Below are 17,172 nucleotides of genomic sequence, written 5' to 3' on the forward strand. Positions count from 1 at the left end.
GCGGCTTCCCACCGCACGGTATATTTACACCGATACCACCCCAACGCGCCCATGTTGTGGCGACACACATTCGATACCAGGCGCGTTAATTTCCGGCAGCATATCGCTTCTGCTAAACATACAAAATGCTACGGTTATGTTATATATGGTTGTACCTATATTAGGTAGGCAGGATTATAATGTACCTACCAACACTATTACTGTTAGAGGGTTATTCTCTTATAGTTGTTTGTGAAGGCTTGATTAACACTGAGCTTTATCTTGATTAATTTACGACATATTTTATGGTAAGTACGCTGAAATCTTGTTTGCTACAGATATGACAAATATAATAAGTTATGACGTTTATGACTGTGTTTAAAATATCGCAGTGTGTAAGCGGTCTTCATCATAAAATATAAAATGTTTTAGTTACTTAATTTTCTGTAAACGAAAGCTCATAATCATATCATTTATTGCGTTCCACATACCGGGTAGGTTAGAAATCATCGTGAGGAAACCCGCATTTCCGAGAAATGCATTTCCGGAGGTATGTCACCTAACCTGTATTGGGCTGGTTTTCCCTCCGCGGGTTGGAAAGTCAGACAGGCAGTCGCTTCTGTAAAAACCGGACCTGTCACATCTTCAGGTTAGGTAAGCGGACCCTGTGCGAAACGGGATAAGTAATATTAGGGAGACGATGATGACTTAATTATCTGCATATTTTGCGCAAAAAAGAGAGAGGTATTACATTTATGAGTGTGAGAATGTGAATGAATGTAAATAAATGTTTATAACTGTGACCCCACTTAGGGCTGTGGTAGGTATATATTACGACAGCTTTATTTATAGGCGCGTTCTCTTTACAAACTGTTCCCAAGAGCTGTGGTAATTAGCTAGTTAATTTTCCACTAGGATGCGCGACTCGACCCTACTCCCAGTGCTGGTAAATGTATCTAACAGTGCGGGCACTCCATTCTAATACCACATTATGCACGCAGAATGTTCCTATACATGTCCCAATGCTGAACACAGCCCTCCGTAAATAATTGTCTCCAGTTATTAGAATTCCTTAGGCAGGGGAATATGTGTGCAGGTTGCCAATTGCCATGTACCAAGTCTTGTTGTACTTAACTTCTTTTTTCTTATTGTGCACTAGTGCCAAAACAGGGATAATATCCTCGAAGCGCCTTTTAAAAAAAAATCGTTCGGGTGTCATTTTTGTTATAAAATCCTCTCAATAAACAAGTTAGTTTCTATCCATGTTAAAATTTGTAGTCTCTATTCCTATTCCCTCTATTCCCGGATTAAAATTAATTGAAAGATATCGAGGTTTTGTTAAAGAAAATTAGATTTCAACAAAATCATCTTCATGTAAAATGTTGCCATGACGAGATCATATCGATCGCAATGTCAAAAAGTTACCAGATCCCATGTAGAGCCAAGATTCTAACTCTACACGCCCTACCTACAAACACTAAGTTCACAAACTATATGTTAGGAAAAATATGGGGCTTGTCCGTTTCGCTTCTACAAGAATTATATAAGAGAATGGCAATGAACATTCTCCTCCTACTCAAGCAATAAACATTGAATAATATAGTTTATTCACCTTATGCGAAGGTAGCGAAACAACCAAGCCACATATTTTGTTTAACGTGTAGATTTGATTTATCTGATATACTTAAACCAAATCTGAGTAATGACAGTTCAAAAAATTTAGGTAGCGTCCTGCACTTGCGCTTGCTAGTCTTGGCGGGAGCACTCCCATGCCCCCAGATTAGAATGTGATTTTTAAAAAAGGCGCTTACATGGTTTTTAAGGCGACAAAATACTTTTAAGTATATTTTTATTTGAAAGAAACATAGAACTTTTTTATGTGTTAACCTACTTTAAACGTAAACCACCTAGCAGTTTTTCCGTCCTTTGCGAACAAAATTCAAAGTGTTCAATTTTCGATAGAAAAGTTCTGTGAAAAGTGTACTTAAACGACAGAAGGTAACACGACAGGTATACGTCCCATTTCACAGGGAATGAAACTCTTTCTGTGAAATAAGTTTTGAGGAAAGTTAGTAGTGAACGAGTTGTGAGAGACGCTCTCTTATACATCGACGCAAATACATTACCCAACTTTCGATTAAGATTTTTCATAGATTTTTGCGTTGATTTTCGTTTTCAAGGTCCAGTTCATAGAAGTAGGTAGGTTACTTACTACTCTTCTGTTATTTACTTGATTACTATCAGCTGACGTTATCATCCCAAGCATGTTGATAGACTAGTCTATCATGTGGGTTGATTACAAACCTCATATCAACCACGGCGTCAGGGTATTAGGCCGCCTAAGGTCCCTCACGTGGCTCATGTAAAGACTACGTACTTACATCAGTAAGTAAGTAGTAACCAGGACCAACTGCTTAGCGCACCTTCCGAAGCACGGATCATCTTACTTTCGGACAATCGGCTGATCAGCCTGTAATGTCCTAACCAAATTAAGGGATCACAAAGTGATTTTAGTGATATATCCTCACGGGGATTCGAACCTAGAAACTCCGATCGTGAGCGGAACCCTCAACCACTGAACCACCAAGGCCTTTATTATTATGATTATTCATGTTCTTTCGTACTCGTTGTACCTTCAATCGGGTGGACCTGTTACCTTATTTTATGGTTCATCATGCAACATCATAAGTCAAATCAAATCAAATATACTTTATTGCACACAACATACAAAACAAATTAACACAGATGATGATAGATACAGTACAATCTGGCGGCCTTATTGCTTAGCAGCAATTTCTTCCAGGCAACCAGAAAATCAAGAAAGAATTATTTTAAATTCTCCCTACGCACCTTGGAATTTTACTTTTACTCCCTAAGGCGATTCTCACACGATGTGGATTTTGTAGCGATGCACCGCGCGGTGCGACGCAATGCTGACCGCTTCACCGACAATGCTGACCGCTTCGTCGACAATGCCGACCGCTTCACCATCAATGGCGTCTGTCGCGGCGCGGTGGCGCGGTGTCGTGTGAGAATCGCCTAAGCGTGCCTGGTAGTTGAATATCTGCATATTACTTACTGAGATTATTTTTGTTCTCGACAGAGCTCATGATTCGTCTCGAGCCGGCTTCAACTCTTGGCCGTTCATGTCTGTCCACATGTGGGGAGAGTCACCACTTGGCCTCTGGCAATTGGAAGTGTCCAACGAGGGTCGATACAATATGGGTAAGTTTGTTTTATAAAATTAATTATATTCATTAATTGAAATACAAGTCGAACGGCGAGCATTAATTAGGTTTTTAATGAGAGTGGAAGAAGCGAAGTGTGTCATCATCGTAGTACATAGAATTCCGTGATCTACCTACCCCAACGGGAAATAGGCGCTATCTCATGTATGTGTAAAAGTCGAAAAAGTGAAAAGAATAGTCTTACGTGCATAGTTTAAGACCGTAAATCAAGAATGTAAATCGTTTCCAGCATTAGATCATAACACAACACTTACTGAATGTCAATATTTACAGCGAAAAGCCATTTTAGATTCGTCAAACTACCATAAGTGTTGATCAAACTTTACATAACAGATTGAAGTAATTTATTATACAAGATATATCAATCGATTTAAATTAAACTAAGATTTAATGTTACCTTTACACAGAGTATGATACAAAATAAATAATTTGTATTGTGAATAAATAAACTACATCACAATATCCTGTGTATTGAAACGCGGCGTAGACAGTATCGAGTGTTCCATTTGAAATTGAGATATTCTTGTTGTTTGAATAAAATTGTGTACAACTTTATAAGAAACCTTGTTGCATTTGTATAACCATTCCAATGTCAGGTCGGGCAACATTGCAAGACTGGTCTTTAACATTGTACGGGACGACATCACCTGCTGCTAAAAACGATCCAATACCGTTCCGGAATCCCATCATACGAAATAAAAACACAGCAACCAACGCCACTAGACCCGTCGTAGTCCAAGCAAGAAGGAAGAACAACAGGGAGAAAGCTGTTTCAATAGTGCCTACATACACAGTCGGATTAGTAAAGAGAAAAAAGAATAAGAACTCGAAAAATCCGAATAGAAATTCACAAAAGAAGCAGGGCCGGCCAGCGACGCGCTCGCCACTCGAGAGCTCCACTGTGAGGGTGACGTCGACGACGCCGGCGCCGGATCTGAGCCTGAACTTGCGTGGGGACTTGGCTGATCCGCTAGCGGAGGCGCGGGACCGCAAGATGTCCAGCCTGTTCGAGCAGTATCCGAAAATCCAGCGCATATACCCCGCACCACTACAAGCCAACGGTACTTACCGGCTTACAGAATGGATGCATGCTGTCCGATTCGTTTTGCCAGACCGTTTCGTTTGGTCGCCTAGTTTGTGCCTGCACGTCAATTACCTTTGTTCCGGAGCCGCCGCTCTTGCATGCAGTATTCGTAGTCCAAATTCAGTTCCGTAGCGGAAGTTTATTTCCGAGGTTTTGCCCGATTTGAGTTTTGTTTATTTACTTGTTAATTGCCTAACACCGTAGGCAGTCTGTTTGAGTTTAGTATTTTTTTCGGTTTCGTTCGAATTGTTGTTGTATTAGTATTCTTATTTTTATAATTATGATTTAGCTTTAAGTGTTTTTTTCTGCTACTATAATAATATGACATAACTCAACATAATTCTACCCTTATAATCTACACTTTACATTTTGGTAGATACACATCACACTATAAATAATAACATTGACACTTTACAATTTAGTTCTTATTGCGATCCAAACAACAGACACATTTGTCAAACAGCAGTTGAATTCAATGACGTCATAAATCGTTATTTGTTTGCGCAGCTGGTCCTTTGACGCAGTGGGAGCTGATATTCTACGGTACAGAAACGCCACCGCAGGAGTACGATGCCTCGCCGGAGACAAACTCTCTGGGGACGAGTGTTGTATCCAGTGCCAGCGTGCCCCCTTGGAGCCGAGGCAACGAACCCGAGTCCATAGAAGAAGTCAGACAAAACGCCATCGACGACGACCTAGCCCTCGTCTGGCATGATTCACACACGGTAAGACCCTTCTGTTTTTCATAACAGTCGGCTAATCTATGATCGAAGTGGAATATGAAAAACGAGTAACGCCAATTTCTCCTATACCGAGTTACATACAGGGTGTTAGTGACATCGTAACGAAAACTTTGAGGGATGATTCAGACCATGATTCTGAGTTGATATCAAGTGGAATTTTCCGTCGCAAAAGTATGGATAGGAAAATAATTAAAAAAAACAAAAAAAAAAAATCATGTTTTTTGACAGGAAATTCCACTTGATATCAACTCAGAATCATGGTCTGAATCATCCCCCTCAATATTCGTTACGGTGTCACTAACACCCATACCTACTTGTATGGCTACTGTATGTACTTGTATGGGGTGTAAGTGACATCGTAACGAATACTGAGAGGGATGATTCAGTTGATTATTCTGAGTTAATATCAAGTGGAATTTTCCATCGCAAAAGTATAGAATTGAAAATAATTTAAAAAAACTAAAAAAAATACATGATTTTTGCGACGGAAAAATCCACTTGATATCGACTCAGAATCATGGTCTGAATCATCCCTCAAAGTTTTCGTTACGATGTCACTAACACCCTGTATACTGAAATAGAAATAGAAATGTTTTATTTTTATTACTGTGACATTCATAATTTACAAAAAGGAACATCTTTCGCTTTTTCCTTCTTGTCTTACATCACCGTGAGGAAAGTACTTTATGAATGTCGCTCCTTTTTTCAACGGGCAAGTTACATTCGTTGATTTAATTATTTAAGCGAGCCACTTATTAGAACCGCTAATTCGGAATGATAATGAGGAAGTAAGAACAAACTGCCATAGATTAGAAAATACATCCACGTGTACAAAAATAGTCTACCAAAATGACAATGAAATATTACACCCACATCCAAAATCCTCACCGATTCAATCTACATACAATTGACCTTGTTACGTGAGCAATATACTAAGGCTTCAGTCTTGACACGTCTAAATTGTGGTAAATATCAGGTTTACGCCTCTGGACTTATGATCTGTCTAAATAATAGACCCTTTTCATGTAAGTAGACAGCCTAGCTTGTGGAATATATTTTTCGTCTATCGCATTTTATTTTCCGAATTTATGAAGCGAAATGAGTAGATCTTATGCGAATGATTCCACGGTTGATATTGGTGCCTATTCGGGCGGATACTAATGGACCTAATTTTAGTTTGACAGTTCTTAAATTAATGCTGTGCTTTACTTACAATAGGTTCAAGAAAGAGATGTGGCTAGTTTTAGTCCTATCAAATTACCTAAATTAAATTTAAGTTGGTGGTTGGTTGAATCCGTACCATTAGGTACATGATTAATTATTTTTTAATTTAGTTTCTACATTGGTAAGCAACATTCGTTGGCATTCCTGTATGCGACATCTAGTTATTATTATGTTATGTTTATTTTAAGTTATACCTGTCATTTTCTTATCCGCCCAAAAGGAAAGGGAAGGATGACTGATACCTGCTAATTTTAAAATGAATGAGTGAATAAATGAATAACCCGGTCGAATCAAATAGGTATTTAGCGTTCGACGTGTGTTGTCAGCTTCATTCTGTAGAGTTATTGGCCAATGTAAATTTTTAGAGGGTTGTTATTTCTCCCTAAAATTGACGATTTTATGCCTGTCCCGTTACTTTTCAGTGGATAAGAAAATTACAGGTGTAACTTAAAATAAATTTAGATGGTTAAAAGTAAATTAGATGCGGGAATCAGCACCATTATGACACATACTGTTACAAATCATCTATTCAAGCCTACACTCTGATGTAACATATACTACTAGCTACTTTTCTACACTTTTATATTAAGTATCTAGACTCAAAAATGTTTAAAGACCTTACTCCAAACTTGAAGCAGCATTAAATATGTAAGACATCTCACGTCGTATTATGTCCTGTTATTCGATACATGATTTTACTGTACTAAGTGAACATTTTTATTCGCTAGATATTTCGATTGTACTGAAGATACAAACGAAGGAATAGCCAAAATGGTATGAAAGTATATATGTCAACGTTACTAAACCTAATACTAATTACGTAAAAAGTAACAGTTGGTTGCAAGTAGTATACTACCTAATTTTAAAAATTATTTAAGAATACGTACTGCATATTATAGCGTATTGATAACTTTGACAATAGAACTAATAAGTAAAAGTAAAGCTATGTATTATAAATATTTATTCTGTACTGAAAATAATTTAGTTTTGTAGCTGTAAAATACCAAAGATTCAACGTTTATTAAATAAAAATATACCAGAATCAAATTTTCCATTAAAAAAAAAACGCAAAAACATCGTTAAATCCTATTATAATATTGTACCGAAGTATTTTTACAGAAACAAGCTTTTTGTCTTGATTCGAAGGATTATCCTTCGAACACGTATCTAATTCTGGAATATAATTATGTACTTATTGACTTGTTTATCATTAAAAATACATAAATTAGCGTTTCTTAAAGTAAATCCCCTAGCACCCACATGGTGTTTTTAAAAATCGAGGAGAAATTATAAACAAGCTTTAACTAATACTATTAATTATTATTTATTAGGCGTTATTTTTTTCGCGTGGTGGTTTAAGGGCCCGATCTCCCTATCCATCCATAGGGAAGGCCCGTGCCCCAGCAGTGGGGACGTTAATGGGCTGGTGATAGAATAGAATAGAATAGAAATTTATTGATGTGTGATGTGAGGCGTTATTTTATGTATGTATGTAGGTTTGTTGTCTGGTAGTCGGATTTAGGATGAAGTTAATTTTTTACTCTCCTTTTTCCAGGGTAATCCAAAACGAACCACAGTTGAGACCTTTAACGAATGTACTCTAAAGTGATTCTATAAACATGACTAAATAAGCCATGGACTGCCGAATAGTATTTGGGAGAAAAAGATCCCTTTTACGGGCATTCCTAATATTTACTGATTTATTCTAGCGACATTTTGGTAATATTATAACGCTTACTAACACTGTATGCTTAACTAACTTCTACTACATGTTTTCTCTCATCAATAATCAGTCCCGAGTTGATCTAGGTCTTAGTAACATTATTTCCCATTCTATCCTCTACAATATCTCCAATCAATAGGCATTATTCAGTCTACCTAAATTGTGATTCCAAATTTCGGTTACATACTTTTAATAAAGTGACAATGTTTTAGATCCGCGAGGAGAGCCTGGGCGCAGAGACGAGTGGCGCGGGCGCAGGGCGGCCGTACGGCAGCGGGTGCGCGACTCACGCGGCGCAGCCGCCGCACCGGTGCCTAGGTTTGTGCCTCTTGCTCGTGATTCTCGCAGCGGCCGAAGCGTTGCTCACTACACCGACGCAACGCAGAAAGCCGTGCCGACTAAAGCGCGACTGTGCACTAACTGCTAAACAATTAACCCAACCCCCCACCACCGGGGCACCGATGACGTCACGGCCCCCGAGGGCCCCCTGCTTACATACCACTCAGGTGACGGTGCCCTAGTACTCTCATAATGTGATTTTAGTTAAATTTTACAGAGTTACGTATGTTTAAATAAGTACAAGCTGTTAAAACGATATCCTATTTTTACTCGTACTGTTTCATTGTAGCTATTTTAATATTTATGTTATCAAATGGGGTTTATTTGGGGCGTGTGAGAAGACGTGTTGTTAAATACTTTTAGTATACCTAATTTACATTCATATACCTATATATAATGTTCTTGAAACGCCTCTTGCGAATAATTGACAAGCTATAGTGTATAAAACACCGACCTAAAAGAATACGATTTTTCGCACGTCCTTAGTTGATAATTAGGATTTATTTTATAAAGCCATCAAAAGGTAATCAAATGGGAAATGAGTATTTTCCAATATAAAGGCAAATTGAATATAAGCAACTATATTTATTACTCTGTAAGTTTTTAAGTAAGTCTAATTAAAGTTACTTAATTTACGAAATTGGGAAATTCAAAAAACGTCAGAAAAATCAATCGAGAAGTCTTTAATTGTATTTAATTTTACTTGGAATCATTTTGAATTTCTCGATTCTTTATTTTATTTTAAAAATCTTGTAATAGAGGCGGAATAAGATCACAAGTTACTTAATTAAATGGTTCCTTTTGAATATTCGTTGAAACCTCTATACTAGGTAAATGAAGACACATAACACTTCATTGTGTATTTAAGTAACCAGATACTTGTACTCTAAAGTTCACATGTAACAGTCAACATACGTTTACAAAATGTTGATGTGATATAATATAAAGAACAAAGTCGGTAAGCGGGGATTGTAGGAGATTTTATAACTGTATTAGGAGTAATGGGGGACTCTAAAGATGGTTACCTATAAGAGTTTAGGCTGAGCATTACATTAAAAAAAAAAGAATCCAAGACATCGGTGAAGTTCTGGCAATTCCGAAAATGAGGCAAGGATAATAAAAATATCATTCCATAACTATATCGTGTTATTATCGCTAATAACGAAGCACATCATTTGTGTTCTTATTTATGACACAGCACAACGTAACCTCACGCCTATATCTCAATTAGCGTAGCCAGAGGTACATTATCCATCGCAAGATGAAGTACGTACCCACGCCTCACCGAGCTTCCCGTTAAACCAACGTGATAGGTTGTGAGCCTTATCGCCGTCTATAATGGTCGAGCCAACTGTGTTATTCAAAACTGCACTTAAGATAAATTAATAACTCTTATATATAACCATCTTAAAATCCCCATTTCAGGTTTGATGGTATCTGATGATAAAAGTCAATACAAGTCCAGTGAGCTCAACAAAACAATGAGCGAGCAGTGTTAGGAATAGAAATATGATAATCAATGTGTCATTTACACTTAAATATTTGACCGTATTCGGCCGTTGGTTAGTATGTAAAATACGGTGGTCGTACACTTAAAATAATTTTAAGGACCATCGAAATATGACCACTGAAATATCGTAAATGAGCTAAATGTTATGCATGCACACAATTTGTAATCGTATGTATAGAACAACAATTGATCAACTTTTGTCGATTGGCTACAATGTCTTAGAGCTTTACAAACGCACACAGTACTTAAATATAAATTTAGACCGCAAGGTAACTGCCAAAATGCAATGCCCTTAACGTATTCATGCAAGCTATTGTTTGAGCAACCGTAGTGCAGTTCCAAATCAGTGAATCGTATATCGTTGAAAAATTTCAAATTTTGAAAAATAACATTTGGCTGTGCTAACATTTTCGTTAATAAAACTTCGCAATACTAGCACACGCTAGTTTCAAGCCAGACAAAAAATATGGTCTCAATTTTCATCCGAATTTAAAGTTTTTGAGAGAAATCGAGGTTTAAACAACATCAGAATGTGTTTTATTTTTAAAGAATGTGTTTTAATTATAAGACTACGATATATTAAACTCTATCTGCATCGAAACTGCAACAAAGCTGCAATGATGTGTGCCCTTGCAGTAAAAAGACAGCCCACTTTACAATCGCTCTATCCAGATTGTAACTAAGTTATCGACAATGAACAATGTTAATGCAGGAAGTTAATTACTCAATAGCAATACTGCTAAATTCTGTATAATTCTGCATATGCAAAACTTCTACCAGTCTGAATGCAACGTTACAATAATCAGATTTATCAAACTTATTTTTACGTATTGATAGGTTACAAAACTGCCCGATAGACGTAGTTATTAAAACGTATTTATTAGCATTAGTCACGAAATCCACAGATAATAAAATATACTTACTGCAAGCGCCATCTTTACTTTATTGTCTAGTAAAGAATACTGCCTATGATTTTTTTAGAATATAGGCAGTTTCCGTTATTTAAATCAAAATACTCATTGTCTGTAATTTGTTACTTCAGCACCAATTATTTTGCTCTTAACCCTGTTTATTGACTTAAGTGTCAAATTGAGATTAAAGTTCAATATCGTTCATTCGTTCATTACATCGCAATTTGTGAACAAACATTTCGTAGTCACTTATTTATTGGCATTTACTATAAAGAGCTAGTGAACAAGTGCAATTATATAAAATAATTGTATTTTTACGATTTCAAATTAAATAACGTCCATTGTTGCGTACTTGCATCGTGAAATTGTCTAAATGAGAGTGAGTTATGGGCTTTTGGAATGTCGACATGTATGTGGTAACATTATTAGAAGTTAAGCAGCTATTTTATCGTACCTATCTCTCCGCTAGTACTTAAATTAGAGTCACTACTAAACATTCAATTAGTTCAAATACCATGTTGCGGTTATATTGCAAAAGATAATGCACTGGTTTTATTTTTGTTAGTTGCAGTCAATAGGTGATTTATAGTTACTTTTGAAATGATACCAAATGTTGTCGCATTTATGTAGTTTCCGTGTGGCTTCCTAATATAATGATGTCGATTCGGAGATACATACTTTATTTTAACTATTACCTGATATTTATTAATCATCGGTTTAAACATTTATAAACAATATAATTTTATGCGAAGAAGTCCTTTAAAATTTTCCGTTTAGGAGATGTATATTTCTTGTGTTTAAAATATTTTATTTAACTTTGATTATAAAATGACAGGCAGCAGTTAAAATAAATTTAAGAACCGACACCATTTATTTATTAATATATTTAGATAGTATAAATTTATTTTAATCTACTTCAAACTTGGGTTCGCACCTTTGTAGCGTTTTGGCGACATTTTTCATACATCCCTTATTTTTTCGTCAGTTTCTTTGTGAGATAGTTTCTTAAATACGTACGTTTATGTAGCAAATATACCTTGAAAAATTCGCCATGACGTAGTAATTTATTAATATTAATACTGACATACATATCTTTTACAATAAGTTCCATGATATTGCCAATTACAATTTATTCTCGATAGCACGACTCTAAATGTACAGTAAAATACTCAGTTTTAATTTGTTTTTGCCCTTACATTGTTCACTTGGATTATGAGTCTGTTTTACAGTTGACTTTAAAACGAACGTACATTTTTGACAACATTCTGAGTCGACTACCGACGAATGGATTGTAGGAAATGGGTACTGTAGTTTATGTGTTACGTAACTGACATAAAGAAGATTATTGCATATTCTGGTTGTGATGATAGCGGAGATTGCCAATCCATCTAGTGTAGGCTATATGAAATAAAACTGTAAATAGGTAGCTATGTAATGGTATATAAATAAATTTGGAGACTTGTACAAATTTGCTCACATGTAAATTGACGAAAACGACTGAACGAACATGGTTTCTCATCGACTGACAGATAAGCTGGCTTGATTCTCTAATGTAAAATACAAATACGTAGTCTTCAGTAATATTCCCTTAGCAACCGGAGGCGAGTTATCTCTTAACTGTCAGTCGATAAAGAAATCGTTAAGAAGCTCATTTTTATAACAGTTTTGTTGTATAAATGTAAAATTGTTCGACATCGGCGTTAAGTAGCAACCCAATGAAATGTATTTATTAATGTAAATGTTGACGCATAATTTGTATATATTGAAACTATGTGAACGGAAAAATAATAAAAACAATCTTTTATTACAAAATCGACGCAGATTTTCATTTAGAACAAAAAATGAGTCTTGTCACTGATCGTACTGTATTTCTTGCGATAATTAAATAGCAGTTAGTCGCATAACGGTTGTTGTTGAAACAAAATGTCTTAAATATTTGTACACTTTGTGGCATGTTCGCTTCGCTTCTTACTTGCTTGCGTATCTATAACCAGATATATAGGCTCTTTACTAACCTGTGTTTCACTCCTGGTACGAAGTCTATCACTTTCCCTTTTTGAAATTACACCGCGAGTTCAAAAGTCATTTGATTTGCCTGATTTCAATAATTTTGTTTGAACTTCTCTTTGTGCATGTCCTACTGTGTTTGATCATGTCTTGTGCACTTCTCGTTATATTTGCAAAAGTAGATTTTCGCACTTTGATGTAAACGGAAACATATTTAAAAACAAAGTTACTTGAGATCAGCGACAAGATTCTTGACCTTTCCTCGTTTCCTTTATTCTGCAACGAGTCATCGCGTATGGACGCTGAGCCTGTATTGGACCGCTGGCTGCTGGATGAAGCTGCATGGATGGAGGTGCTGGGTGGTGGCGGCTGTCTCTTGTTTGTTTATGTAATTAAAATATCTTTGTTCTTTCTTCCATTAGAGTGCGCGAAGGGTTTGCACTTGTACGACGGTCGGTGCTACGAGCATTGTCCGGACAGTACTTACGCCAGCGAGGCTCTTACTGAGAGGAGCTCCAGACGACGCAACCTCACGTATTACGCTCAAGGATCTAGCGGAGCCGCGAAGAGACAGGACTCTCCCTCCGCTCTGGAGGCAGCGGACATGGAACCTTTAGCACAAAGCAAATCTCCTTTGATCTGTCTCCCGTGTCACTACACATGCGCCACCTGCTCGGGGCCTCACAACAGACAATGTCTCTCATGTTTAGACGACGCCGAACTCTTCAACCAAACCGACGTCGAATCTAAACTCTACTGCTACCCCAAAACAGTAATGCCCCAAATAAACAACGCTAATTGGCATTACAGAGTAAACATAGGTCTTTCCATTCTTCTGTTTGCCGTCAGCTTTATTGTCTTGTACATGTTCATCGCGTGGGTTCTCAGATGGTGTAGTGGTGCTCATTACGATTCTAACATAAACGTGGCGTATCAAACGTTGGCAAGTGATGATAGAAAGCAGAGCGCTTTAGAGGTTCAAGATGAGATTAATAAGGCTTTGAAAGATTCCAGTGAGAGCGAATCTGAAGACGATTTGAATTTATAGCGACTATTGACATTCCATCAAGAATATTACAAACTAAGCGAGCAAATACGCGTTAGTGATTAGAAATGTTGAACAATATGCCGTGTCACAACACCTATTATTTGACATTTACAACTAAATATACGAGCTTCATGTAAAATATTGTGTCAAAATTTGTAGTGTGACATGGCGTTTTATGTCGTGATTTTATAAAGTGTCCAAACAATCCTTTTGTGATATTTCAATGTATGTCACAATTTTGGACGTTTTTCTACGTGTTTTTGTATTAAAAATATATATTCAATGTCTTTCATATTTGGATTTAGCCTCAACAGGCGATATGGCTGTGTCAGATGGCCTAAAAATTGACTGTCAAAAATAGTTAGTAAGTTTTAGTAAGATTGTACAAAACTAAGCATAATATTAGATTCATCCAAAGAGCTACAACTCTTGTGATTTTAAATTACTTTTCTATTTCAATACTTATTGCTATTTTGAAATATTTTTATTAAGTTACATACTATTTCTAACAAAAGGAAACGCTTGCAAGGTACATAATTTTTAGATGCATTTATGGCAGAAATGTCAGTAATTTTAGCTTCCGTGTAAGGGATAATAGGATAGGGGTCCCCTCTGGTTATTAAGAGAGTGATATAAATATATCGCCGCCCTTCGTAGCTCCCTAAAGCAGGGTCACCTTATACAGGGAGAAATTGTAATTTATACTTTAAGAACGCCTCCAAAATTGCCTTGATAGAATCGCTGTAAATTCTACTCGGATGCTCATTTTCCTTTAATACTAATGAAATTCTTGAGCCTCAGCAACTTTTTTCTGTAGCTTCTTTATTTTATGACTCAGAACTTTTTTATATTATTTTTACATTTTTTTACTTTACGTTACGCATCGCACATCAAACGCCTCAGCGGTATCGCCTCGCCTCAGAAATACTCGGAATAAAGTATTTGAACATGGAATTTTGAGAAAAAAAACTGCCTATTTCATCCATAAGGTGTCGCTACTGTTGAATGTTCTTAAATGTTAACTGTCCCCATACTATTTGAGTAAACAAACATAATCTTTTGGGTATATTTTTACACCGGTCGGGACCTGAACCCGTAGCTCTAGTCAAGCTTAAATAATATTATGTCTATGTAATGTTGTAGTACTCAATATTCACGATAGACGGCGTCGGCGTCGGCTTAATAACGACACATAGATCAAAAGAATTTTGCGTGGACAGGAGGAGGACCCGGTAGTGTTATGGTTAACACGCTCGACCCGGCTGAACAAGAGCTACGGGTTCAAGTCCGAGTAATATTTTTATTCCCTAAATATCGGAAAGAAGAAAATTTAGAAAATAATATTTTCTTTTCAATCAAAATTTCCTTTTCCAACTGATGGCTTTTCTTCAGACGGAATACACTCCACGTTGCTCCACATTTTTTTTTTAATTTTATGTGGAACTGTCAGAATTTAGGAACACTAAACAGTGCTGCCGCCTTCAGCTTCTAGTTTTTATCCTCGGCAGTATCCGTTCCATGTAGGTAAGTTTGATTTATTGTGAAGCGTATGACTTCTTTTGAATGTTTTAAGGCGAGCCGATGGCCGATGCTGAAACTGTATCGATGTGGGGTGACCTTTACTCTTAAGGATAGTTGCTCAAGTTGCCATTTCGTTTTTATGTCGCTGAGCTGATTTTTTATGTAAATATTGTAACGCAAATTTCGTATGTAAATAAATCAGTTCCTATTTTCCTTTGCGTATTTTATTTGCCTTGCTTTGTATTTTGTAGATGCTTTATGTGGGTAAGTATTTAGAAGTACTTTACAACTCTCACAAGATCATACGAAACTAAACTTAACTAGGTTTCAGTTACTGGTAGCAAAACCTATCAGAGAGTAATTTTTTGGGCGTGATCCGATTTTCTTGATATTTCTAATGAATGTAATACTTATTTGATTATGATATCATTCATTCAAATGAATATTGTCCCTTTATAATCTTTCAATATGCAACTGACTAGTTACTTACTATTTACATTAATAATATTTTATTGTTAAATATCAACCCATTTAAAAGTGACAAAAACTAATACGAAAGTTTGTAGAATCTAATCTAATCTAGCCTACAAGATCCCACTGCTGGGCAAAGGCCTCCCCTTCCTCTTTCCATTTGCGTCCAAGTCGTCACGCCATCTTCTTCGAGGTCTACCACGACGCCTGTACCCGTCATGAGGCACCCAATGCGTAGAATCACTAAAAAATAAACAGTAAAATAAAATAACAAAAAAAAAAATAGTTATCACAAAACAGAACAAAGATCAGACAGTTATGCACCTAAGTATTATAACTAAAACGTCCTGTGTCCAATGTCTGTGATATAATAGCTACTCACACCTTGATCACCAAACCGGAGGTGTCGGGTTCGATTTCCGGTCGGGTCGATTTAGGAAACGAACTCTTCCTTTTGATTTGGGTCAGTAAAGCAGCGTGGTGAAATACCTACCTAATATTTGTTGTTATGTTTTACATAATCTCACGTTTGTATTCACAAATTGTGGTAGTCAGAGGCAGATCCATCACAAAATGAATTAATTACCCACACTTCACCTGAGCTTTATGTTAGACCTACGTGATAGGTGGACAGCCGTTTCGCCGTCTATAATGGTCGAGCCAACTGTGTTAGTGAAAAAACATTTCGGTTATAAACATCACATTGAAGCTGTTTTTCACAGGGTCCGCTTACCTGACGTGAAAATTTGACAGGTCCGGTTTTTTACAGAAAACTGCCTGTCTGACCGTCTAACCTGCGAGGGGAAAACAGCCTAATACAGGTAACGTCACAACTCCGATGCATTTCTCGGGAATGTGGGTTTCCTCACGATGTTTTCGATTCAACAAACAATTCAAGCAGTATATATTTTTAAATATTAGGAAACAATCTAATAAATCAATATTATTGCTACTTTACATTGGTCGATAGTGCGCACTTCATCATCATCAGCCGTACGACGCCCACTGCTGGGCATAGGCCTCCCCCAGGGATCTAAATTGCAATACTCCTTTTTTAGATTAATCGCTTCATGATATGTCGCTTTAGTATTACATTTTATCGTCCTATTATTTAACTGCCTCAATGAATAAATAATTCATCTTCATAGCTCGGAAGAATGGAAGTGAGCCTCGAATATCGCAAGACATTTCATATAATGACGCAATAAAAAGCGTTTTACTGTTATACGATATTACATAAAAATCGACGTAAGTATCGAAATACTTTGAAAACAAAACGCGGTAAAGTATGAACAGTTATGCACCTAAGTATTTGCTTTGCATAGTATACAACTCTAGAGCGATATCATTAGCCCTAAAGTAAC

The 17,172-nt window shown here is 36.7% G+C and overlaps 1 protein-coding gene across 2 annotated transcripts in view; it reads left to right on the forward strand.

Annotated features, from left to right (window-relative positions):
* The window catches only part of LOC126370949 (furin-like protease 1), a 246,508-nt gene extending 230,958 nt beyond the window's left edge, over positions 1-15,550 (forward strand). Inside the window, exons 12-16 of one of the 2 annotated variants that reach the window (XM_050016091.1) lie at positions 3,083-3,204; positions 3,824-4,288; positions 4,819-5,036; positions 8,214-8,319; positions 13,191-15,550. In XM_050016091.1, coding sequence (XP_049872048.1) covers positions 3,083-3,204; positions 3,824-4,288; positions 4,819-5,036; positions 8,214-8,319; positions 13,191-13,816 — 1,537 coding nt within the window. In that variant the 3' untranslated portion in view covers positions 13,817-15,550. The remainder of the gene's footprint in view (positions 1-3,082; positions 3,205-3,823; positions 4,289-4,818; positions 5,037-8,213; positions 8,320-13,190) is intronic. The other variant, XM_050016092.1, reaches the window with a different exon arrangement.
* Positions 15,551-17,172: the final 1,622 nt, after the last annotated feature.

Source organism: Pectinophora gossypiella, chromosome 11 (assembly GCF_024362695.1).
Source record: "Pectinophora gossypiella chromosome 11, ilPecGoss1.1, whole genome shotgun sequence".
In the NCBI taxonomy this organism is placed as follows: Eukaryota; Metazoa; Arthropoda; class Insecta; order Lepidoptera; family Gelechiidae; genus Pectinophora; species Pectinophora gossypiella.